Source organism: Petaurus breviceps, unplaced genomic scaffold (assembly GCF_028583685.1).
Source record: "Petaurus breviceps papuanus isolate PSGF00001 unplaced genomic scaffold, PetGlider_PUasm1.0 91133, whole genome shotgun sequence".
NCBI classification, from domain to species: domain Eukaryota; kingdom Metazoa; phylum Chordata; class Mammalia; order Diprotodontia; family Petauridae; genus Petaurus; species Petaurus breviceps.
Genome location: NW_027187419.1, coordinates 31,104,335 through 31,131,960, shown reverse-complemented (window position 1 = coordinate 31,131,960; position 27,626 = coordinate 31,104,335). Strand labels below are relative to the sequence as shown.

At 37.2% G+C, this 27,626-nt stretch overlaps 1 protein-coding gene across 11 annotated transcripts; it reads left to right on the top strand.

Annotated features, from left to right (window-relative positions):
* Positions 1 to 14: 14 nt before the first annotated feature.
* On the top strand, positions 15 to 27,603 carry CUNH11orf54 (chromosome unknown C11orf54 homolog). 11 transcript variants are annotated; one of them, XM_069080216.1, is made up of 9 exons: positions 16 to 155; positions 4,919 to 5,063; positions 9,936 to 10,034; positions 15,678 to 15,751; positions 16,076 to 16,177; positions 17,510 to 17,686; positions 19,488 to 19,637; positions 21,965 to 22,081; positions 26,189 to 27,603. In XM_069080216.1, the coding sequence occupies exons 2-9, from the start codon at positions 5,006 to 5,008 to the stop codon at positions 26,360 to 26,362; spliced, it is 951 nt and encodes a 316-aa protein (XP_068936317.1). In that variant the 5' UTR covers positions 16 to 155; positions 4,919 to 5,005; the 3' UTR covers positions 26,363 to 27,603. The 11 variants fall into 11 exon arrangements, with proteins under 11 accessions (XP_068936321.1, XP_068936317.1, XP_068936323.1 ...); XM_069080222.1 differs by lacking the exon at positions 26,189 to 27,603 and adding an exon at positions 23,847 to 23,888; XM_069080217.1 differs by having other exon boundaries at positions 63 to 138.
* The last annotated feature ends 23 nt before the right edge of the window (positions 27,604 to 27,626 follow it).

Below are 27,626 nucleotides of genomic sequence, written 5' to 3'. Positions count from 1 at the left end.
TCGTAAGGGGGCGGAGCCCCAGGGAGGCAATCAGGGAAGTGGGGGGAGGGGAGAAATGGAGAGAAGGCGGAGCCAACTGCTCTAAGGCCTCTGCTCAGGCAGACGCCTCTGCTGTCACAAGGAGCGTCTGACGCGGAGGTAGTTGCTGAGGCTTAGTAAGTCTGCAAGGTGGTGGAGCGGGCGAGGAAGAGGGAGCTTGGGGGTCCTCGGCGAAGCCCCACCATCCTCCTTGGCCTCGGCCTATGGCCGCTGACCTTGATTTGAACTGGCTGAGCTGGCCAAGGCTTGGAGTCCTAACAAGACCTGAGTTGGAATTCTATCTACCTCGGACCCTCAACTAGCTGGTCTGGGCAGTCTCTTCCTCTGCCAATCTTTAAGACATTCATTAAGTGCTTGCTATGTAGTCACTGTACTGCTAAGCCCTGGGAATTCCAAGAAGGGAAGAAGGGAACGGGCATTTATTAAGTGCCTACTGTGTGCCTGGCACTATGCTAAGAGCCTTTTCGCAATGGCTGTTTCCCCATTTTACAGATGAGGAAACTGAGGCACACAGACGTTAAGTGATACCACCACCCAGCTAGTAAATGGCTAAGGCTGGATTTGAACTCAGGTCTTCCTGACTTTAGTCCCAGGGCTCCATCTACCAAACTTCTTAGCTGCAAAAGACAGGAGGGGACTGGCTGATGAAGGGCGCTGAATGCCCAACAGAAGCCTCTGCATTGGCTCCCGGAGGCAGCAGGGGGTGACGTTTTAGGGAGATCTTCCGGACGGCTGCGTGTAGGATGGAGTGGGGGAGGACTGGAGGCCAGCCCAGGGCTTGCTGAGGAGCTCCTGGGCGGTGCCAGAGGACCCCGACACTGCAAGGGTGAATCACCCGATCTTAGCCTCCGCTTTGTACTCTCCGAAATGGGGGTGAGGATGTCGGGCTTTGCTTGTGTTACCTCGTTTGATCCTTTCTTTCACTGATGAGAGGACAGTCCTACAGCGATCGGTCCTTCCTGGGTCTGAGAGGATGGGGGAAAGGATTTTACAGTGACATGTAGATGCTGGCTGTTGGTGCTGGTAATCTTATTCCTTCCTGAAGCTTGCTTTCTTTTTTTTTTTTTTTTTTTTTTAAAGCATTTAGGGTTAAGTAACTTGCTCAAGGTTACACGGCCAGGTGTTTCTGGGTAGGTGCTAAGTGTCTGAGCCCGGATTTGATCCCCAGGTCACCCCGACACTGGAGCCGGTGCTCTTACTCGCTGAGCCACCTGGCCGCCCCATATATTAACTTGTTGTGAAACTAATATTCTGATAAACCACTGCCATCGGACCAGCCTTCCTGAAGCTATCTTAAGCCTTTTCCTCCTGCATATTCTCCTCCTCCTCTCTCAAGCTGTGAACTTCTGCTGTGGAGCCTGGATCTGTGTTCTGGTTTCCCCCACACCATCTCTGTCCTATTAGCACCTGCTTCAGGGGTCCCCAGCCACTAGGTCTTTGTGGTTTGTCTCTGGTCATTCCAGATTTCGAGAGGGCCTTTCTCCTTTTTGGTTCACAGCTTTACAGGTGTAAAACCCTGGGCAAGGGTCATGCCTTGGTTGCTGAATGCTTGGCTAGTAATGCTTAACACCCAAAGGACCGTTTAAATGTAAAACCTTTGTACCAGCTACCTATTTTGTGTGCCAGCCTTTAGGGAAGGTGTAGATTAAGGGTTGTTGTCTTTTTTTTTTTTTTTTGGCCAGGGGGGAAAGGAAAGCAGAAGGGTGCTCAAAGAGGGGGGTGGAGAGGGAATGGAGACTTTTTTCTTTTTTGGATCAAACTTATCATTTCAAAGGTATAGGAAACTCTCTGTGGAGAAAGGCCCCCTATATCTATACCGAAGGTACCTACCTCCTCTACTGCCTGGGGCACTGAGAAGGAATTTTCCCAGGGTCAGTAAACAAGAAATAGTGACAAACTTTTGGTCATGTGGGGGTTGCTGTTTTTGACTAAAATCCAACTTCAGATAGTTAATGTAATACAGGTAATAAGTTATGTATTTTAAAAAGTTTGCATTTATCGTATTGTACAATGGTATAACACCTACTTTTAAGCAATCAAACTGAACACCTACTATTGAGTAAACCGTTCTTTTCTATTGAGGAGACAAAAGAATTGTTATTGATTTTCTTTCTATCCTGCCTGTCCCTGATGTAGCCCCAGCAATAAAACCCCATTCTTCCTAACTCTGTGATACCTAGTAACTGCCACCCTCAGAACAACTTATTCAGCCCCTGATGCTTGTTCTTCTGAGGAAAACTTACAGTTTCTGAAGTCACGAAGTCAACCCCTTTAAATTGGGAAAAATGAAAACTGGCACTGGAAAGGCAGGTTCTCAGGGAAGAGATATCACCAAGTAGAAGAAGCTGTAAGAGGATTTTTAATTTAGCTTACTAGAGATGATTTTTTAAAGGAACAATATAGGAGGAAGTAAAAAATACAGCATATATATGTACAGACACTCACACTTTGTGGGACAAGAGTCATGGGTTGTGAGGTGAATTATCAAAGGAAGGTTTTTTAGGGAAGTTAACTGTTGACTCAGATTTTGGAAGAAGTGATGAATTTGAATTGTATTTCACTTTGGGATCACTCAAGAAAGGCAGCACTGAAGTAAAGGCCCCCAGTAGGAAGTCAGTGGCAGCAGCTGGAAGTCTCGTGGATAGCCCTCTGGGCCTGGAATCAAAAAGATCTGAGTTCAAATTTGGCCTCAGATACTGATCGACTGTTAGACCCTGAGCAAGTCACTTCACTTCTGTCTGCCTCAGTTTTCTCAACAGTAAAATGGCAATAATAATAGCACCTACCTTCCCAGGCTTGTTGTATGAATCAAATGATATTTGTTTTTTTTTAAAAGGTACTTAACACCAACCCTAGCACATGGTAGGTGCTATATAAATGCTTATTCCTTCCTCTCTCTCAATAGTCATTTACAATTTTGTCCACATTTTCTCCAGACTTTGAGATAATCTACAAGCATTTACAAGGCCCTGGAGAGAGAAAGACAAAAATGAAACAATTCCTTCCCTCAAGTATATATTCTATTGGCAGAGACACAGGATTGGCACTAGAATTGAAGTCAGGATGTGAATTCAAATTGGAATCATTTAACCTCTCTTGTACTTCAGTTTCCTCATCTGCAGAACAGGCAGACTTGTTGGACTATGATCTCCTTAATAAGGTCCTTTTGGGCACTAAAATTATGGTCCTGTGATCTTCTAAAAGTATAGGGACCAGTCCTGTGTTTTCATTAGTATGAGGAATTTCACTGATAAGGAAACTTTCTCTGCCAAAGCAGATTAGCCCATTCTCTGCAAATCATGTACTTTGGTCTTAAGAAAATTCACTAGGGCAGAAACCTTAAGTGATTTGCCAGGAGGTCACACAGACAGTGCGTGCTCAGTAGTATGGGTATGGGTATGGAGGGAAAGATATGGTCAGTATGGGTCAGAGGTGTGTTCTCCTTATTTGGAAGTCAATTCTCTGTCCATTACAGCACATTCCCTCTCACCCTATCACTATATACAAAATAAACAAAAGGTAATTTTTTTGGAGGAAGGAGACAAATCAGAAAGTTCTCTCATGTAACAGATGGTGCTTAATCTGAGCTTTGATAGAAACCAGTGAAGAGGCAATGAATACCAGCTATGGGATGTGCAAGGCACAGATATGAATGAGCAGATGGAATGGCCCTTGTGAGAAGAAGCAAGAAGACCAGTTTCCCTGAAGTGAAGAGCATAAAAGGGAATATTGTATAATAAAGCTAGAAAGTATAGGAGGTAGACCATTATCAAACACCATATACCAAAATGAAGTCTAAATGGGTGCCTGATCTAGGTAGAAAGGCTGATACTGTAAGCAATCTGGGAAAGCAAGTAATAGTTTACCTGTCAGATTTATGGAGAGGGGACGATTTCATGACCAAACAAGAATTAGAAAGCATTATAAAATGCAAAATGGATAGTTTTGATTACATGAAATTGAAAAGCTTCTGTACAAACAAAGCCAATGTAACCAAAATTACGGGAAAGAATTTTTTCAACCAATGTCTCTGATAAAGGCCTCATTTCTAAAATATACAGAGAATTGAGTCAAATCTATAAGAATACAAGTCATTCCCCAAGTGATAAATGGAAAAAGGATGTGAACAGACAGTTTTCAGAGGAAGAAATTAAAGATATGTATAAGCATATGAAAAAATGCTCTAAATCACTATTGATTTGAGAAATGCAAATCAACACAACTCTGAGGTACCACATCTCACCAGTCTGATTGGCTAAGATGACAAAACAGGAAAATGACAAATGCTGGAGAGGATGTGGAAAAATTGGAACACTAATGCACTGTTGGTGGAGTTGTGAACTGATTCAACCATTCTCGAGAGCCCTCTAGAACTATGCCCAGAGGGCTATAAGTAATTTCATACCCTTTTGACCCAGCAATACCACTTCTAGGGTTGTATCTCAAAGAGATAGATCATAGAAGTGAGAGGAAGACCCATATGTACAAGAATATTTATAGCAGCTCTTTTTGTGGTAGCAAAGAACTGGAAATTAAGGGGATGCCCATCAATTGGGGAATGGCTGAACAAGTTGTGGTATATGAATGTAATGGAATACTATTGTGCTATAAGAAACGAGGAGCAGATGGACTTCATATTTACGTGGAGAGGCTTATACAAACTGATGCTGAGTGAGAAGAGCAGAACCAGGAGAAATTTGTACACAATTACAGACACAATGTATGTGTGACGACCAACTTTGGTAGACTGGACTCTTTTCAGCACACACACACACACACACACACACAAATGCATCATTTTTAAGTCACACAGTCAACCGAAATGTAAAAGCCATTTTTTTTCTTCTTTTAATTAGTAATTCTTTATGTTCATTGACAGGTTAACAGCTGTGTATATCTGGTGGGCTGTGAGTGCTAGTAAATTAGCCTAAAGCATCTTTTTCCTTCCAACTTTGTACATAGCAAAATGGCAAGTGTTGAGAAGTTTTCTTTTCATGTGCCAAGTTTAGAAGAACTTGTTGGGGGTAAGTATAACAATTGTGGCAACTTTGGGGCTTTAAAATTAATCTAGGAACATGTAATTATGTAAGCTGTTATTTACATGATTTTTTCTTTGGTTCTTAAAGTATTGAAGTAAGTTATTATATTAATACATTTTTCCTCCCTTTCAATTAAAAATAACTACTTTGTACTTTAAAGAATAAAAAAAATTCAGCCTTAGCTTGGGATGCAGAGCCAGAAATTTTGTCCTAATCACAAAAAAAGATATAATAATATAACAAAATCTCACCATTATAGAACATAAGTTTCAGCCAAAATACAAGTTTTATTGAGGGAAAGTAACTCTGATACTCTATCAGTTTCAAATCTATCTGATCCAAAGTCAGAAATTATTTTTCATTCCCCAAACGAAGTACTTCTCTTCCCCCTTATACACTTGCCACATTACATTTGATATAGTTGTGTATGTGGTCACAGCTTCCTATTTGAACACAGCCTTGTAAGCTCATTCTCTTTATACCTTCCTTAGTTTTCACTAATGTTCTCCTTTGATGTTGCTTCATGGTGTGAAGATGACATTGGGCTCTCAAAAGTTGGGGGGGAGGGGGAAGCAGCTAGATGGCACAGTGAATAGAGCACCAGCCCTGGAGTCAGGAGGACCTGAGTTGTGACCTTGGGGAAGTCACCTAACCCCAATTGCCCTGCCTCCCCCCTCCAAAAGAGACAAAACAAAAAAAACAAAAAAGTTAGTGGAGTACAAGCTTTGGTAGGTTCTACTTAGCTGCAAAGGCCTTGAGGAAAGACAGGTTCACTATAACTGTCATTAGAAGACCAGCCCACTAAAATGTGGAGAGGCTGCTCACCAGGTTGACCACCAAGTAATGAATGTTTTTGACCATAAAACCTCAATGAAATCATCTACTAGGTATAAAAGGGACTTAAGTCTGATCAGATCAGAGCCGTTTTGAAATACTGAAGTTTTTCAAGTCTCCTTCGCCTCACCACCCCTCCACCTACCAGAGGGCTCTGAATAAAGTAGGCACTTAATAAGCGTGTGTGGGATTCATTTCAGGACCCAGGCAAAGGCAGCAACTCTATGTCTTATTAAATTTCAGCTACTTAAAGCAAGCTTTAAACATGTAACAATCATGTTGAGTATCAATTGACTGTTTTGTTTAACAATCTCTCTGAATTAATATTGTTATTCCAACCTACCCTGATGAAACAGGCTGTTCAGAAACATGCTCAGGTTTCTCTACCTGCTTTATTTCTATGTTGATAACTTTCTCAGACTTCCATGTGACCAGAAGTTAAAAAAAAAAAAAAAACAACCCAACTATTAAGCATTTGCTGTTTGAATGGACCCTTTTATTTAATCTCTACTTGATGTGGCAGACAGCCAGGAAAATGCTCAGATTTCTTTCTCAGCATATTGCTCTGCCTTAAGTTTTCATATTCTTTCTGTAGTTACCAATATTTACCAAGTACCTGCCATGTGCTAGGTACTGTGCTAAGCTCTGGGAGTACTGAGTAAAACAAAAGATAGTCCCTAACTTACAGTCTTAGAAGGGTCTAAGTCTTTCTATTCCCAGCACAACTGTTTTTCCTGGGTGGTCACAGTTTATTCATAATACGGATATCAATATCCCCTAGTTTCTTCATGACTTTTACAGCATTTCCTTAATAGAAATTGGCATGCCTTTTTATAGAAAACCTTTCTTTTATTGATCAGCTTGGTACACCTAGTTACTAGCACAGTGTCTTGCACATAGGGCTGCTAAATTATAGACTAATAGAGACTGATATAATAAAAATCTTGCTCCAAAGGGATTAGCAATGTAATAAAAAGAAAATATGTACATGTTAGTAATTGTGATACAAGAGAGAGTGAGACTAGTATGAGAAAGTCCTGGCAAAGTATTATCATAAATTTAAGGAGTGAATGACCATTCATACCAGAGGTGGGAGGTGATCAGGGCAAGGTATGGCCTCCTTTGGACTTTGAAGGAAGGGAGGCATTTCACCAGAAGGAAATGATTAGAAGGGAAATTATCCAGGTGTGCTAGATAATATAAGCAAAGTTACAATAAGAGGACTAAGCAGAATGAAAACTGGGGAACAGAAGAAATATTGTGAGTTAAGGCTTTAAAGATAAGTTAGAACTAGACTGGATAGCTTTAAATCTGGGGTTCACACTTTATTTAGCTATTAACATGGTAGGCAGTGAGGACCCACTGATGGTTTTTGTATTGAAAAGTAACAAAATTGATCAGTCATACATTAGAAAGATTACTTGAATTATATTTCAAGGATGAATTGATGAAGAGGATACACTGGAGGCAGGAAGACCAATATGGAGGCTCTTGTGTGACTCTAAGGAAGAAGAGATGAAACTATCTGAACAAGAGTAGTTACAGTGTAAGTTGAGAAAAGGGACAGATGTGAGAGATATTGCAGGAGTGGAATCAACAGCACATGAAAGATGATTGAATATGAGGAATAAAGGAGGCAAAACAGCCAGAGATGACTGAAATTATAAACCCAGTTGAATGGAAGATGGTGATGCCATCAAGAGAAATGGGAAATAGGTGTTGGGGAGTGAACAGGTTTTGGGGAAAGGCATGCCAATTTCTATTAAGGAAATGCTGTAAAAGTCATGAAGAAACTATTATGAGTATATTTTTAGACATGTTGAGTTTGAGGTGCTAGTAGACAGTTAGAAATACAGAACTGTTGCTCCTGGGAGGGATGAGAGAGATTTTGAAGTCAAGTATATAGTGATCATTGAAGCCATGGTAGTGGCTAAGGAAGAGAGTGTAGAAACACAAGAGAAATATAACCTCCTACCCATTTTTGAGGTATGGGTAGAGTCTGTGGAGCTAGGAAAAAAGAATGTTGGTCAGAAAAGTTAGTGAACTATGTGATTGTCATGTCATGGAAGCAGATAATATTAAGAAAGAAAAGTGTACCATAGTGTTAAATGCTACAGAGAAGTTAAAGTGAGATGAGAATATTGGATTTAGTGATGATTAGATTGTCAGTGACCTTGGAGAGAGCTGTTTCCATATAGTGGTGAAAATGTATACCAGATTGGAAGGGATTGTAGAGACGAATCAGTAGTAAGGAATTGGAAGCAAGAAATGTAGAAGTTTGGTAGTACATTTCTAAGCATGTTTTTTATTCTGTTAAAGACTGCATCTGACTAATATAATCTGATTTCCAAAAAATATCTATTAAAGAGAGGGGAAAGATGAGATATGTGGAAGTGACATGATCTAGGGTATTAGTATTGGAGAGACCTAAATATATTTGTAAGCTCAAGGAAAGAGTCTGGAGAGAAAGAGAAAGTGAACACGAGAGGGAGGAAATTGATGAAACAAGTAAGAGAAGCATCTAGAGTTGTGCAGGTAGAAAAGCTCACTTTGGCACAAGGGTGACATCTTTTTTTGAGAGGGGAGAAAAGAGAGATTGGTGAAATGTTGAGAGGTTAAGATGCAGGAAGGAGGGAGTCAGGTAGGAGGCAAATGCAAGTTGGAAGAGGACATGAATTTAGGGTGGGCCTCATAACATACAGCCTGCGGGTGGTATGTTGGGCAGGCCAGCTTTACATCCTCTACATTTTTTACAAGCCGCCCAAAATCCTTTGGAGTGCTCTATGTTGTGCAGGCCTGGTCCTCAGCAGCAGAGGTAATCATGTAAAGATGACCAAGTCTAAGCCACAGCCAGTCTTAACAAGTGGCATCAAGAAACCCAGGCACACAAATATGAGTCTCTGAAAGGTGTTGACTCTAAATTTGAGCGGCTTGAGCTTTGCTAAGGAGAAAAGGCTAAAGAAGATGCAAGCCTACAACTCTCTCCGTGCCTAGGGAGAGGCCATTAAGGTCTTCAACACCAAAGTCCCCAAGATTAGGGGCTTCAGTCAAGAGATCACCAAGCTTGTAAGCCCCAAGGCTACCATGAGGCTACCATGTATCATTAGATGTCTAGGACCCAAGCTCACCAAACCTGCAGACCCCATGGCTGCCAATCCCACTGAAAGTAAATTCAGGATTACTATTGTAAAGACCCCCAGGGGAAAAGCTAACAATCTCAAAACTTCAGGAGAGGACTTCTTTGAACTTCAAATCACAGTTTTTCCTAGGCAAGGTATCATCACTTACTATTTTCTACAAGTAAAGGAAATGGAGAGGCATCACTGTTTTTATCAGCAACTGATGACAAGTAGGTGATGGAGCTATGTGGAAGTAATCTAGATAAAGAATTAACCTTTTCTTTTGAGATCTGTGGTCAAAGAATTTTTCACTACCTTCATTAACATCTCCACCACTTACACTTTTATAAAAAGGTTTTTCTGGTTCAGTATTTAGAGGTGTCAGACACATGGGAGCCACCTGGGAGCTCCTGAGTCCATTCCAAACTAGATTAAAATGTAATTGCAAAATATTTAGTAAAATAAATAAAAATACAATAAATATAGATGATATTGCTATTTAAAAGTAAGCTAGTATGCTTACATTTCTATTGGAGTGTGACACCACCAGTTTAGACGATACCAAGAAAATTCGTGAACTCTATCTCCATTGATCTGTCATTATTTTATATTAGCTGGTTTATTTTAGAATTTTATTCTGTATAAAATGAAATATGGTTGTGCCTTTTTACTGCACAATTCTGAGTATATTAATAATAAATAAAGTACCTTTTCTGTTAAGTTTTCCATTAAGTGGTGACAGATTACAAGAAATAAATTTCCTAACTCAGAAAGGACTTTTTATTTTTATTTCTATAATTTTAGTGGAAAACATAATATATAGAATGTTTAGGGAAGATTTGACATATAGTTGTCAATTATTTACTTGTGTTAAATGAATAACATTTTCCTTTCTACATATTAGTTCTACAGAATGGACTTAAAAATAATTTTGCTGATGTCCAGGTCTCTGTAGTTGATTGCCCTGATCTGACTAAGGAACCATATGCATATCCTGTTAAAGGTAACTCTTTTTTTTCATTGATTCTTTACTTTTTAGTCACAGTTATGTAACCAACACATTTATTTAAATAGTTATCTTCACTTGGACCAATGTAAGAGATGCTTTCCAATCTTCACTTGGACCAATGTAAGAGATGCTTTCCAATCATGAGAATGATTTTTTTCAAATTTCATTTTTCAAATATTTAATATTATGAATCTAACAAACATAAATATGAACATTTCTATATACAAAGAACAAAAATAGAGATTATGAAACTAAATATATTACAGACAGTTTGGCTTTTTAAAATATATTTTAAATTTAGCATGGCAATAACAATACTACTCTGCTTGTCTGAATTTCCTTCTGCCTTCTTTGAATTTTTTTTTCATGTTTCACTGGCATATCTTTCTTTTTTTTTATGCCTTTATCACTACTCCTGCCATTTCCCCTCACAGTTCTCTCCCATACCCCCAAATTAAAAGCCATCCTCCAGAACACAGAAGTATAGTCAGGCAAAATATTCACATATTGGTCATATCTAAAAATTTGTGTCTAGTTCTATACCTAAAGTCTATTGCCTTTCCACCAAGAGGTGGGAAGAATGTTTCATTATAACTCCCCTGGAAATGTGATTGATTGTTCGACTGATCATTGTTAGTCTTTCAAAGTTGTTTTCCTTTGAAATATTTTAGTTATCATATAAATTGTTCTCTTTTTTTTCTGCCCACTCTCTGTTGAGCTGGGTCCCTTCCATCTTTTCTTATGGCACAATAATAGTCCATTCTATTTCTATATTATAATTTTTTCATCCATTCTGCAGAGATAGATACCCACTTTGTTTCCAATTCTTTCCTATAAAAAAAGGGCTACTATAAATATTTTTGTACCTATTAATCTTTCACCTCTCTCTTTGATCTCTATGGAGCATATAGTAGTGGCTGCAACATTAAGTCAAAGCATGTACTAGTTTAGTGACTTTGGGGGGTGTAATTCCAAATGACTTTCCAGAATGGTTGGATCAGTTCCATGTGGATTATTGTTTCTGTATCTCACATCCTCTCCAGTAATTGTCATTTCTCTTCTTGTTAGCTTTTGCTAATCTGACAGATATGAAGTGGAACCTTAGTTGTCTTAATTTACATTTGTCTTATTATTAGTAATTTGGAAGATTTTTTTTCTTAGGGTTGTTGATAGCTTTCATTTATCCTTTTGAGAACTGTTTTTTTCATATTCTCCAACCATTTATCTTTTGGGGACTAATACTTTCTCCTCTCCATTCCTGTGACTGTCTTCTGAACAGTGTCTGGCTTATGAATGTCCTTTTTGGAATGTGGTACCCAGGAATGAACACAGTGTTCCAGACATGACCCATTGAGGGCAGAGTCCAGGGGAGTATCCCCTCCTTCCTTTCTTCATGCAGCCCAAGATCATAGCAGCTCTTTTGACCATTGATCACAGTGTTGATTCATATTGGGTCAGTTCTTTGTCAAATAAACTAGAGAAGGGAAAGGAAAGGGAAAGAGCATTGATAGTGCTTAGTGTGTGCTATTCTGTGTGCTTGGCACACTACAAATATTCTCTTATCTGCTCAAGCCACTCACTAATCTTGCTTTTGAAGGTGACTGTTTGAATGTGGGACAAATGAAAAGCTTTAGAGATCTATTAGTTCTGGCTAATTAATAATTTTATTAACTATGACTAATAATTAAAAGGACGGTCATTTGGCTTTTATTTATTAAACACCTCCTTGTTGTTGTTCATTCATTTCAATCATATCTAACTCTTTGTGACCCCATCTAGGGTTTTCTTGGCCAAGATACTGGGCTGGTTTGCCGTTTCCTTCTCCAGCTCATTTTACAGATGATGAAACCAGACAAACAGGGTTAAGTGACTTGCCCAGGGTCACACAGCTAATAAGTATCTGAGGCCACATTTGGACTCAGAAACATGAGTCTTCCTGACTTGAGACCTTGCCTCTATCCACTGGATTTATGTTTGATATTTGAAGGGAAAACTGTCTTCTTCCAATAGCTACCAAGCAGCTAACTTCGGTAGTGCTTAAAATTTAAATACAATTACATTTATCTGAGCAACTGAGGTTGTCCTAATAAACTGAAACTAACAAAGAACACTGAGTAGTACATTAGTAAGAGTACTTTAGTAAAATTGATTACAGGGGTGGCTAGGTGGCGCAGTGAGTAAAGCACCGGCCCCAGAGTCAGGAGGACCCGAGTTTGGTTGCGGCCTCAGACACTTAACACCCACACAAAAAAAAAGTAGCCGTGTAACTTCGGGCAAGTTACTTAACCCCAATTGCCCTCCAAAAGGCAAAAAAAAAAAAAAAGACTGCAGATGTAAAGATGGAATGGATCTTTGAAAAAGGAAGAGTGTTGTTCCTGGAATCAACTCTGATTGGTTAACAATTAATGAGAGAATGAATATTATAATGAGAGGTGGGCCTATTCTAATGAGGGACTGATCCCGTCACTCATCTGAAGCCAGACTACTCCCATTTATACAGAAGGATCTATCTTATACCCAGTTAGTGTGGGGTACGAATTCCACCTAGATTAGATTCTCCTTGTCAGGTCTTCTAGTTGGGTGTGATCCCCAGCACGTACCCTGAGAATTTGGGTACTCTTATCTGTCCTTCCTTTCAGAACTGAATGGAGAGAAAAGTATGAGTTAGACTGCATATGAGAAAGCATCATAGATTTAGAACAGAAAGGGACCTCAGTGGTCACCTCACCTCATCATTTTACATGAAGAAACAGGCACTTAAGAGAGGTTAGATGGTTCCTATGGTCACACAACTATTAAGTGTCTGAGGCAATATTTCAAATCAGTTCCTACTGATTCCCAAGTCCTGTGCCCTGAAACTCGTTTTTAATACCAGCAGTCTTCCAGTGGTATTATATGTAACTAACTAGAAACAGCTAGACACCATAGTCTATATCAAAATTTCGTGTGATTCTAAAAACAGTGAAAGTATACTGTGATACAAAGAACACTGTGCCTGGTATAAGACTACTTGCATTCACTTACTTACTGCTATTTACTACCTGTGTGACCTTGGCTAAAACATTTAACTTATTTATTCATTCAAACAAACATTTATTTAGTGCTGCTATATGCCAGGCATGGAGCTAAGTACTGGAAGTACAAATAGAAGCAGAAAGACATACTTGAGCTTCTTGAGCTGGGGAATGACATGGGCAAACCTGGGCTTTAGGAAAATCAATTGGGAAGCTGTGGGAAGGACTGATTATGGGAGGAAGAGATGGTACAAAGCAAAAATTAGGAGGCTATTGAAATATATGGTCCTGATGAGAGGGGATGAAGGCCTGGGTTTGGGTTGTGGCTGTGTGAGTAGAGAAGAGCTGAATGTGGAATATACTGTGGAAAAAGGATAGGCAAGACAACCTGACCTTGCTGCTATATAACTTTTAAAAAAGAATCTATTTTGATCTTTTTTTTTTCCAATGCCTAGATATCCCCATTACTACCCCTCCTTAATCCCATTCCCAAAAAGTAATTTCTTATTTCAGAGAATGTCTTAAAAAAAGAGGAAGAGAAACCAAATCTAGTAAAACCCATAAATACATTGCAAAAATTTGGTAATATGGTCAGTGTCCCACACCCATGGAGCACCGTCTTTAAGGAGTCTTCATCAGTATATTGCTTATAATTTTCTCTGGATATAAGAATTTCAATTATTTTGTGGTTGTTTTTCTTCCCATTTACATTGTTGTACTTATTTTGTGTGTGTGTTTTTGTAGTTGTATATGTTTTCTTGGTTCTGCTTTTCTCACTTTGCAGTAGTTCAGGTAATTCTTTCCCGTCTCTGTATTCATTACACTTGTCATTTCTTACATCATATTAGTATCCCATTACATTCATTGTACCAGATATTCTGTCTCCCACCTTTGTGCCTTTGTACAATCTGTTCTTCCTGCCTGGAATATTGTCCCTCCTTACCACCACTTCTTGCAATTCAGCTCTCCCTTAAAGGCTCACCTCTGGTTCTGTCATCTGGTAGAAGTCCAGTAGGCAATGCTTTCCTCACTTCCTGACATTTTCTACACATTTTGTTTCCATTTATCTACAAATGAATGGAAGCTTCTCGAGAAGAGGGACTATTTTGTATCTGTGATTTTTTTCCCACCCATCACCTAGCATAGGATCTGGCATGTGGTAGGCATTTGATGGGCAGCTAGGTAGAGTGGATAGAGGCAGAGCCTCAAGTCAGGAAGACTCATGTTCCTGAGTTCAAATGTGGCCTAAGACACATTAGCTGTGTGACCCTGGGCAGGTTACTTAATCCTGTTTGTCTCACTTTCATCATCTGTAAAAGTGAGCTGGAGAAGGAAAGGGCAAACCATTCCAGTATCTTTGCCAAGAAAGCCCCAGAGAAGGGGCGGCTAGGTGGCACAGTGAGTAAGAGTGCTGGCCCAGAGTCAGGAGGACCTGGGATCGATTCCGGCCTCAGATACTTAACACCCACACAAAAAAACTGGCCGTGTAATCTTGAGCAAGTTACTTAACCCCAATTTCTTTAAAAAAAAAAAAAAGAAAACCCCAGAGAAGGTCACAAAGAGTTAGACATGATTGAAATGACTGAGCAACAAGAAGGCATTTGGTAAATAATGCTTATTGAATTGATTTGACTAGGAGAGAGAACTTGATTTTCTTCATCTGTATGAAATTTGCAGGATTGTCTTTTACCAAGGGGTTGATTTTCCAGCTTTTGTTTGTTTGACATTTAAAGGGAAACCTTTCTTTTTTCTAATAGCTACCAAGCAGCTAACTTTGCTGTTGCTTAAAACTTAAATACAATTACATTTATCTAAGCTGCTGAGATTGTCCTAATAACCTGAAACTAACAAACAACAGTGAGTAATACATTAGTAAGAGTACTTTAGTAAAAATGATTACAGATTTAAAGATGGAAGGGATCTTTGAAGTCATCTAGTTCAAGGGTGGGAAATCTGTGACCCTCTAAGTCCTCAAGAGCAACCCTTTGACTGAATCCAAACTTCACAGAACAAATCCTTCTATTAATGGGATTTATTCTGTGAAGTTTTTATTGAGTCAGAGGGCTGCACTTGAGGACCTAGAGCCTCAAGACCACAGGTTCTTTGCCCCAGATTGAATGCTGTAAATTTTACAATTAAGGAAATCCAGAAGTTAAGTGATTTGCCTAAGGTCACACAGTTAAGTAGCAGAACCAAAATTTGAACCTTGACCCTCTTTACTCCAAATGCAGCACTCCTAGAACTAATTTCTAAAATAGTTGTATTCTTAACAGAACAAAATATTTATAAACAAAAGTGTTAAGTAGGAAACTTAAAGGTTTTCAACAGAGATATAAAGTGATTTCATCATACATTCATTCATTCTTGGTTTAGACCTTGATTTGTCTCATTCATCCAGGTTGGGTGAAAGAGGTATTGTTGGGTATGAGGAGTAAGAATAATACATTTCATTGTCATTGCTATTGCCCCTTTTATGACATTTTATGAATCCTTTGCAAAAGACTTAGATGAAACTCTCTTTATAAAATAAATTAGTGCATCTGTCATTTTGCACTTTGGTATAAATGGAAAGAAAGACATAAGTTTGGGCTAGTAAATAAATAGTTGACCTATATCTTTACAGGAATCTGTGGGAAACCTAGAATTGCAGAAGTAGGTGGGGTTCCTTACCTCATACCTCTTATAAACAAAAAAAAGGTGAGTATTTTGCTTTTAACCACACATATATGGTACAAGTCAAGATCACTGAGCACAGGGATGAGGATGTGTCATGGAATGGGGGATTTAAATTTATATATATAAATATATATATATTTTTTTTACTTTTTGGAGGGCAGTTGGGGTTAAGTGACTTGCCCAAGGTCGCACTGCTAGTTTTGAGGTTGGATTTGAACTCAGGTCCTCCTGACTCCAGGGCCAGTGCTCTATTCACTGCACCACCTAGCTGCCCCTTGGGTATTTAAATTTAATTGGGAACTCTAATAAAGGTGTAATTAACACGGTTATTTGTGTTTTTCCTAGGTCTATGATATGAACATTGTTGCAAAGGAAATTGAGCTCCCTGGGGCTTTCATTATTGGAGCAGGAGCAGCCCCATTTCATACTCTTGGGATTAATGCTGAGGTCTCTTTCTATATTAACTTGCCTATTAATGCAGTAGTTTATTTTGGGTTGCCTTTTCCCTCTCTCCACTGCCTCATAGAAGAATGCACCAGAATGACTATGTATATACATTAAGTTAGCTGCAGAGTTTGATGTTCCATGACTATGCTATAGACTACAATTTGGGGTTTCTCTGACCTTCAGTTTCAGAAACCCACAGGGTATAAATTCAGTTATAAATAAATTCTGTATTAGTACATTCAGGTTGTAAGAAATCACTCTTAAGAAACTTAAATTGATTCTTGGCTCATACATGGAAATAATTCTTTCTCCTTCCTTTTTTTGGCTCCCAAAGCATCTTTTGACTAGAAAATGTTATAGGACACAAGAAGGGGTAATGACATTTATTTAACTACTGAGAAATATGTCCATTGTAGTTTAGTGGAGAAACACCTAGACTTTTAAATCTGAAGGTATGAATTCTAGTCCCAACTCTGCCATTTACTTACTATGTAGGAATCACTTTATCTCAATTTCCTCATCTGTGAAATGGGGATAATCTTTTTACAATCTGTCCCCAAAGAAGTGTTGAAAAAAATAAAATGAGATGACATATTTAAAGTGCTTGTTACCATAAAGCATTACAGAAATATTAATGGTAATTGTTTTATTGTAATTAATATTCATGTTTTTTTGCTATGACATTGTCATCACATTGTTAATGTATATTTCTCAACACTTCTTGACTTTCTTGTGATCAGAGGGTAGATTCTCTCTAATCTATACTTTCTCCCATTCCATTCTAGATATCGGTGTTGACGATTTATTTTCTCTTCTAAATCTAAGTATAGGATTTTTCTTTGTGCTTAATGTTCTAAGTAGATTTCTAAATGAAGAAGCTGCAAATGTAATAAGATAAAGAACTACTTGCCTTAAAGATCCTAGGATCATTGCTCTATAACTGGATAGCTTTTTTTTTAAATTAGTTTTCTTTATCTTGCTACTTTTCATGGCTTTTTAAAAATGAAATTTTTCATTTATTTTTATTTTTTAATTAAAAAAATTTTTTTCAAGGAATTATATTAACTAGGGTTTTTCTGCCTTTTAGGGTCCTCAGATTGAATTATCTAAGCCTGATATAAATCAACATTTTTATGTTACTCAAGATAATTTGTGTTGTCTTCATAAGTGTAATATGCTATATAAATGTCAACTGCTGCTACTCATGTTGTTATTATTTATGTCAGTACATTTCCAATATAATTGCATCAACATTATCTTGATACTAAAAGCATTTTCCTTGAAGAGAAATACCATAATTGAATAATGGTTTTTTGTGCTTTTTCTTCACAGTTTATGCCAATTGTCCAGACTAAAAGTGATCACAAGCCTGCTGTGAATGGAAGCTATTTTGCCCAGATTAACCCTGTAGATGGAGGGTGCCTGCTAGAGAAATATAGTAAGAAATACGATGACTTTGGATTTGCATTACTGGCTAATCTCTTTGCCAGTGAAGGCCAGCCTGGCAAGGTGAACACTTAGAAAAAGACAGTATTTTCATTGTTAATAAAAAGCCCCCAATTTTTTTCCCTTTTTTTGGGAGGGCAATTGGGATTAAGTGACTAGCCCAAGGTCTCACGGCTAGTTTTTGTGTTAAGTGTCTGAGGCCATATTTGAACTCAGGTCCTCCTGACTCCAGGCCCAGTGCTCTATTCACTGCAATTTTTTTTTTTGCTCTGTACTTTTAAATTAGTATTTGAAGTTGCCTAAGAAATGGAAAACAGTTATAAAAATGAGGTCTTATAAAATTAGAGTAATAGTACATTCAGAGAGAAAGTTGTTGTCATTAAGGGTGAGGATTATTATACTTGCTGCACAGTACCTTTTTTTCCTTTGAAACCAAAGGCCAACAGGACAATAATTTGAGAAGTGTAATTTATTCATTAGAACCAACCAACTGCTAAGGAAAATAATACTCAACTGTTATTTTCATAGCTCCATAGCCATTCATTCATCAGCCACTTATGACTCATATACTAGTATTGATGGAAAACTAGCAAAGGGCTATGTCACAGAGAACGTGGGAAAACTGAAATAACTTTCATCTTCAATTCCCATCAGTCTCCAGAAAGTAAACTTCAGTATTGTTAGTAGTTGAATAGAACACCAAACAGCTTGAAAAGTGGGGGGCCTGAGATTGTAGAGCTAGGTCATGACTCATTTATCCCACTTAGACTCACTTAAGTGCAGAGTGTTTGTTTACTTCTGCATTCATTGGACAGTTTGTGGTAACCATCAATTCATGGCTGAATCTTCATCTGAAGATAATCTAATAATGAAAGCATTTAAACAATATAAATAACAAAGAGGAGAATCTGTAAAATATTCTCTGTACACACGCACACACACAACTATAATCTCTAACACCATCCCATTTAATCATCCTGACTCCCCATAATGGGGGAGGACAGTCCTTTGACAACTCCTAGTCTCAGTGGTAGATGCTCAAAAGCACACTGCTGTCTGTTTCTTAAAGTGTTTCCTAGGAGTGTTAAAGAGTAGGTTGAAGAGTGACCAAAAGCTCCACTTGGGCTCTGTAATCATCAGCATGGTCCAGATGGAATATGGGTTCAGGGTCACAGATCCACAGATCTAGAGCTGGATGAAGTCTCCTCTTTTTATAGATAAAGATACTGAGGCCATCAAACTACTAAATTTCTATAACCCTCAGTTTCCTCCTTTGTAAAATGGGGCGTCATAACTGTCCTATGTGGCTGTCTTTTCTCTTTTTTACTCCCACTGAAGCTCTGCCTCACTGTTCCCATGTTTGTGCAGCCATTAATTGCCATTCTTCTCTGCTTCCATCTTTCATTTTACTCCCCTCACCAATCAGAGAGCTTTGTAAGTACATCACTAAACTATTATCTCATGTACAGATCAAATATTGTGGGAGGAATAATCCAGATGGGACAGACCTTTATTATCATTTAAAAGAAAATCAAATGAGTGATCATATGACTATATTAAACTGCATGATATTTCATTTCTCTAATATTCATATTTATAGTCATGTCATTATGACCCTGTCACAGTACTAATTATTTATTTTTCTAGCTATATACATGTAAGATTACACCGTAGTATAAATACACTATGAAAATAAGTAACATGTTTTCCTTAGTACCATGTCTCTTTCTAAAGATATAATACTCAAAATACATATACTTGAGACCAAATATAGATAGCTATATTAAACATAACATGATTTTTCATCTTGTTTATTAATTTATAGCTTGTAACAATGACTGATATGTGTATTCATGTACTATAGGTTATTGAAGTAAAAGCCAAAGGAAGAACTGGAAAGCATAATTTTGTGACTTGTATGAGAGAAACTCTTAAAAAACATTATGGAGATAAACCCATAGGGATGGGAGGCACATTTGTTGTTCAGAAAGGAAAAATAAAGGTTCATGTCATGGTAAGCTTTTTTTTTAATTGTTGGTTTTGTTTTTTAAATTTGAAACACTTTTGAAGTTCTCTTATGTATATTTTGCAAAGCTTGGATACGAAGATTTCCCCAACCACTTCTTTATTATCTAAATTTCATTAGTGATAATGATACATTTTGCCATTGAAAGTTAATAGTTAACAGGTTTTATTTCAGGTTTCTGCTACAGTATGAACATCTTGTACCATATAAAGGTCATATTTAATAATGCAGAGCAATCATACCTGACTTTCTTTTGATGCAGTCTAAATCTGAAAAATTTAAATGTATTTTTTCTTCCCTTTGGGCAGTGTAATAAAGTTAATTCACTCATGCCTTGCTAGTTGTATGCCATGTGCTAGACACTCATTAAATGTGAGTTTGTTTTAAAAAAAAATTGATTATCTGATTATTACTATTATCATCATCTCTAAAAGAAAAGTGTAAGGATTTATAGGACAGAATATATTAACAATTGAGTTCAAGAGGTACAGAGGGTTTCTTTCCTGATGGTCTTCCTTCAGTAGAAATCAGAAAGTCAGATAATAGCAATGACTTGGATAAAGTGCTCTTGGATTGAGGAAAACTTGAGTTTAAGTCCTCCCTCAGACATTTATATAGCTGTGCAACCCTGAACGAGTCATTTAAATCCTTTTAGCCTTGTTGTACTTATCAACAAAATGGGGATAATAATAGACCCTACCTCACATGGTTATTGTGAGGACAAAACAAGATAGCATATAGAAAGATGTTTGCAAACGCTAAAGCATGATATAATTGCTAACTGTTATTAGTATTACTAATTGGGATTTTCATCACAACTGTTAGCTAGGCAGTTTAAACATTATTATCCCCATTTTATTGATGAGAAAACTGAAAACAAATAATTTCACCATGGTCATATTCAGAACCATCAAGATGACCTTGAGTCTCTGCAGAACTGAGACCAAACACTGACTCTCTGATATGGTGGATTTCTATATGCTGTGTCCCCTCATATTAGAGCATAAGCATATTGAAGGCATGGGGCTGTTTTTACTTTTTCTTTTTATCCCCTGTGCTCAGCACAGTTCATGGCCCAAAGTCATCACTTAAAAATGCTTTTTGATTCATTGATAAAAATCAACAAAAGTAAGGCTGAATTTAGGGGGTAGGAAGGAACAATACAGGATTAACTGTAATAATACATACATTTATCCAAAGCGTCCCTCCAAAACCATGAGAAAAACCTGATGTCTTCTTCATCTAAGATTATAGTATAATAGCTAGAAGGGATCTCAAAGGCCATTTAGTCCATGTCCCTTATTTCACAGATAAGGAATATAAAACTCATGGAGATTAAGTGACTTGTCCAACTTTACACAAGTATGATCTGAAGTGGGATTTAAACCTAGCTTCTTCTGACTACAGGGCCAGTGCTTGTTCTACTATATTATGTTGCATTTGTTCTCCCTCCTCATTTCCACCTTCTGGCTTCCCTGGTTTCCTTCAAGTCCCACCTAAAATCTCTTCTACAGTAAACTTTTCCTAAGCCCCCTTAACTCTAGTGCCTTCCTACTGTTGATTATCTCCAATTTATACTGTATATATCTTGAACATAGGTGTTTGCATATTATCTTTCCTTTTAAACTTTGAACATCTCAAGGACTGAAACTGTCTTTTGCAACTAGGTGTTACAGTGGGTAGAACCTTTCTGTGTATCCCTAGCACTTAGCACAGTTCCTGGCACGGAGTAGGTGCTTAATAAATGCTTATTGACTGACTGGCTGGGTAAACCCCTTTGTAGTGCCAACATAATATTCACAGCACTTATGGCGACTATGAATATGCCAGCATAGGTCTGAATCACAAAATATAACAAACTCTCCATAGAAAAGACAGAAACAAAACATTTATTTAGACACCAGAAAACTGAATCCCAACACCAGGAACCCAAATCCATCATAGCAACAAAGAAGTTAATACATAATACCACCGTAGGAAGCAACACCATCACAAAGTCTTCCCACAAACACTCACAATCCAATCCTAGCTGTCTACTTGCCTGTGTCCTCTCTCTTCCACTGTATTAGCTGCTCTGACCCCCAGCTTCCTGTGGGCTCTGCTCCACCCTTCTGCAAACTTCCCCCACCACAGGCTCCATATGATTACATTCAGCTTCTTAGGGGGCAGGGAAGATCTTCAAATTACTATTACCATTACACCCTTGTAGTTACAAAATATTAAAGGAAAAAAAATGACTTTGGTAAAGATTTTGGAGTCAACTTTAAGAAACCACTGACATTTGGTATGTTTATATTCTTAATTTTTTGTTGTAGCCCCCAGAATTTTCATCTTGCCCACTGACCTCTGATGAGGATGTGAATAACTGGTTGCATTTTTTTGAAATCGAGGCTCCCTTGGTTTGTCAGCCAGTTTTCGTTTCTCAAGATCCAGTAAGTTCATCTCTTTCTCTCTTTTAAAAATAAGATTTAACCAGAATTGTGATAAGTGATTTGTTTCATGGATTTCTATGGCCAATGAATTTTATCACCTGGTGACCAGTCTTCTTGTGAGAACTTTCTTTGTACTTGAGCTTTTCTTCAGAAAGCAGGTGTAATCTATCACTTTAAAAGGATAGGAAGATCTAAGGATGTATTAGGGAACAGGAAAGGAGCCAGGAAAGAAAGAGAAAATGCAGAATGCTTTACAAATTTGCTGAAAACATAGCGCTCACAAAATGCTAACTTTAACTTAACTTTGAATTTTGTATACTAAATATATACTTTTCCCAGAGGTTATATTTTGCTAGGATAACCTTCAAGGACACTAGGTCACTGCCTTCCCATGATAAGATATCAAAGTATTATTTTTTGAATATAGCTAATTAAACAAAAATACTTAGGGGTTCTCAGTCCTTTGTGGCCCCTTTCCTCTCTACAGGGGCAGTGAAAAAATAGTTGAAATGGGCATGGAGGATGCAAAGAGTTGCAGGTGTTTTAGACTATAAACATAAATTTTATTGGTGGTATTCTGAATGTCAGATTCTTGTCCAGAGACCAATGTATATGCTACTAGAGATACTGAATTATAACAGTAACATTCTTGCTATAAATGAAAGCAGAAGACAAAAGAAAGTTGCAGCTAAATGAAATGATGACTCACAGATTCTCTTTGTAAAAGCAAGCGAAGAAATTGGCAGAGTTGATTTTACTCTTGTCTAAAGACAGGAAATACCTTTTCAGAGAACACTTGATCATCTTATACTACACTGTTTATACCAAGCATTTGTAAAGAGTGAAGATAATTGCACCTTATGTGCTGTTGGTTGCAGAGGGGGACAAACTATGAAGAGTTTGATAAAATGCCAAATTAAGTAATCTATATTCAAAAAGTGGCCAAAATAGGGAACACTGATAAATGTTTTGGAATATTTGAGTGAGTTAAAAAAAAAAGAAGCCAAAGACTTGTATATTTTATAGGAGCCTCATACTTATACATCAAGAAGAGAGCTAGAAAACACTGAATATGGCAAGCATTAAAAAATACTACCAACAAAAATAAAATTTATCATATTGTGAGAGGTAGAGAATTACTGGTTACTAATGTTGAACTCATTCCAAATCAACTTTATTATGTACAGTTAGAACATGGAATTGTTAGATCAAAACCCCAAATCACTGCCAACTTAGAATAAAAATCAGAAAATATGGATGCAATTAAACCAACTCCAGGTTCACTTAATTTAAAAGTAGTTTTTTGATGCCAAAAAGTGGGAAATGGGTAAACAGGCAATAAAATATAAAGGCTATCACCATTTCCTAAGGAATTTAAGCAGGTACAAAATAATTGCCACGATGAAGGGAACAAGTCTACAAAACATCCTATCTAATAAACAATTGATCTCTTTGCCAAGCAATGAGACATAGCAGCCAAGAGCCATACTGCTTTAGAATATAAACTCATTCATGAAATCTTTCAGAAGATAGTTGAAGGGTGTGAGTTAGTATTGTTTCAAAAAATAGTGAGAACCAATGGAAGGGAAAACATGTGTACAGAGACCCAATTAAGCTATCTATAGCCAGCTATGTAGGGATGAAACTGGAAAGAATACAATAAGCAGATTTTTAAAAAATGAAAAAACTGTCAGGATTACTATAACAAGCTGTTCTTTACATCACTGTTAGTGAAACCACCAAATCTGGACTCTTAATATTTCAGTTCCCAGTGTATTCCATAATGAAGTAGAAATGGCACCAAAGGAAAAAAAGATGGAAAGAGTCTTCTAGACAAAACAAATATAATACAGAACAGTTCTATGCTGCAGAGCATTAGAGGTTTCTCAAGGCGCCTGAAAGAAGGAAAGATTCCAAATCCCTTGGAAAAAATTATGGACATTATTGCTACCAAAAACCATCACTAACTACTGACATATGCCTTCTTTTCTAGTCTACAGAATCTTTATATCAGTGTACAAATGTACTGAGGGCCTCCTTGCTAAAATAAGGTATTATAAGAAGGGAATAAACTAGCTTTTATCAAATGATATTTCAAGTACAAAGTAGCAGTTGTGTAATTGACTGAAATGTGCAGAGAGTAGAAGATTCTATTGACTTTTATAAATAATAACTAGTATTTACATAGAGTTTTAAGTTTTGCAAAGCATTTTACATACTGTAACTCACTTGCCATTGATGATTTAAGCAGGGGTGGGGAACCTGCAGCCTCAAGGCCACGTGTGGCCCTCTAAGCCCTCAATTGTGGTTCTTTGACTGAATCCAAACTTCACAGAACAACTCCCCTTAATAAAAAGATTTGTTCCATGAAGTTTGGACTCAGTCAAAAAGCCACACCCAGAGACCTAGAAGGCTAATGTGGCCTCAAGGCTGCAGGTACCCCACTTCTGGTTGAAGGCAATGGATTCAGCAAAGCTGTCCTCCAACAAGATGTTTCCCATGTGTTATGTCAAAAACATATAAAATTCTTTCGAAGATGTAATAAGAGATAACCTTGTTGAACCTTTTGATTTATTCATATAAAGTAAGATATATATATATATATACATATATAAGATATATATAACAGGGTGACATCCTTACCCAAAGTATTTGCCACAATTATTTAGGATGTCCAGTTTAGGAATCGATTTCCAGGGGCGGCCAGGTAGCAGAGCGAGTAAGTGCACTGGCCCCAGAGTCGGGATGACCTGGGATCGAATCCAGGCTCTGATACTTAGCACCACACCCAGAAATAGCTGGCCGTGTAACCTTGAGCAAGTTACTTAACCCCAATTGCTTTAAAAAAAAAAAAAGAATCGATTTCCTGTAGATAGTAATGGTCCTCGAGATGTTCCTGTTTGCAGATAATATCCTATTGATTGCATTAAGTCTAAACCATTACAGAGTTCACCAGCATTATGATTCAAAAGGATTCAAACTTACTATCCATACAGGGAAGTCGAAGTGGTTGAAGTTAAAAATATCTCTAGACAATAGGCAGACTCTCAGTTATCTTGGACAGGTCCTTTAGATGGGTAATAAACTAGCCCCAAAATTGAATATTAGGGGAATGGGCTGGATTTTATTTGGAATATTGGAGTACATTTAATCCATCTTTTAAAAATCAATATTTATCCACTGATGCTGTATGACTGTGAAGCATGATCACAGTTTCCAAATAATTAAAGGTACAAGTTGCCCAGAAGGCAATGGAGACACACACAGATTTCATGACTAGGCTACACCATATTACCAATGAAGAATTATTCAAGAGAATCAGCATTAAAGATAATATTAGGGAGCAATGAAAAGGATTTACGAGAAAAGGAATCTAGCAGGCCAAGTTGAGATGAGACATTATATAACTAATGGATAGCCTACATGTTCCATTTGATACAATATCAAGAGCTCTACAGGAAGTCACCTAACATATTGGTAGACCTTCTATGAAGGATTTATTGGAAGACATGGACAAGAATTGTATCAGATGAAAAGATCTGGATAGACTGTGGTACCATTGGTAGGATTATTAACTTTGATGAGATCACAGATACATTGAAGTATCAAAGTAAATGACAAGGATTTATTTCTAGGAAATTTTAACTTTGGAATGTATTTTTATTAAATATATTGATTAGCTTTGAAGAAATGATTAAAGACTTTTAGAAGAGATATTAAGTCTCAGAAAAATGAAAATGGGCTATGGGACTGTTGTTCTATGCCATATCACTAGTGATAGGAAGTTCGTAGCATTTGGTGAAATATTAAGTAACCACTCAAAAATGAATTGGTTGGCAGTTTCTGTTTTATTTTCAAGAACATAATTCACCCCCTCCAGAAAAGTTTTACAGTATGGTGTTTTTGAGAGAAAAATTTGCCCTTTTTATCTGATTCTCCTATATGGCTACAATAGAAAACCATCTTTCTCTTGTTGAAGAACTAAAGTGGTCTTATATTTAAAGGTTCACTCAAGTATACAAAAATTAGCATTGTGATATTTTGGCTTTAAATTCTGTACAAAAGTTTGTTATAATTAACATTTTAATATGTGATTTATTTTTCTAGGGGTTTGATTTGCGATTAGAGCATACTCACTGCTTTAGTCATCATGGAGTAGGAGGGCACTATCACTATGACACCACTCCAGATGCAGTAGAGTACCTTGGATATTTCCTGCCTGCAGAGGTTCTCTATCGGATTGACAAACCCAAAGAAACCCACACATATGGGCGAGATTAATTAAATCAGGAAATATTTTTCTGGGGGAGGGGAGTAAATTATGTTTTAAAATTTACAAATCTTTAATCAAGTTTATAAATATTCTCTGCACTGCAATTCAACAAAAACTGATTCAGGAACAACTCCTTTCTCCTGTGCAAGGAAGGGATATGTTAATCTCTTTTACTTTATCATTTGGCTTCCATTAAGTACTCTTCTAAGTAAAATTAAAGGGAGTAAAGATTGGTTGTTGGGAAATTCAGTTAATTTTTGTGGATGCTGTTGTAATTAATACGGTCATAACCATATACTTAGAATTTGTGTACATCAGGAATCCTGTGACTTTCTGTTGTCTAAAAATGATTTGAAATATTGTGTATCTCAAAAATGTTTTCACATCTCTTGCCTCATTTAATTGTTTATTAAGTTAAATGTCTCTAGGTATTAGAAATCAAATCCTTCCAGCACCTGGTATAGTGCCTCAAATATATTAGGTGCACAGTAAATGTTTGTTGAATTGGGAATTCAGTTCTTTTAAAGAACTAGAATATAAAGGCACACACATATGTATATATGCATAGTATACATATGTGTGTATATTTTAAAATATATATATTTTTTTACTTCCAGGAGAGGCTCAAGCCGTCTCTCAAACTATTTTCTATTCAAAGTTCAAAACCAGCAGCAACTATGTTTATTGTGAATCTACGTGTGTTTGTTTTCATTTAGAAAGCAGTTTGCAAGCCTCCCCGACCCCAAAGGGAAGAAAACACAAACAGAACATTGAAATGTTAACAGCTTATTTTACAGATTTAAATATTGCCCAACTAAATTGATGAGCTTCACAAATAATTTTAATTCAACAAGCATTTCTTAAACATTCTTCTTTTGTGTCACGCTCTGCACTAAGCACTGAGAATACAAAGATATAAAGCAGTCCATGCCCTCTAAAAATGTGTTATTCTATCCAGTAGGATAAAACAGTTATTGGTTATTAATGGCCGCAGTTGTAATCTGATACTTTTCTTCCAAAATCCAAGATTAACCAAGAATTACTTTGTCTGATTTAACAAATTATTCAGTAATATCCAGCTATAGCCTCTAACATGATAATTGATAAAATACTAGGTAATTCAAAATACTTTGTAATTGATTTGTCTATTTTTATAATCCTTAAGATATCTAATGATTATAAATTTTTGAATAGGATCATTAACCATCTATATTTGAAACAAAATGAATAAAGTATTTTAAATCAGTAATGTATCTTTTTCATTTGTCACAG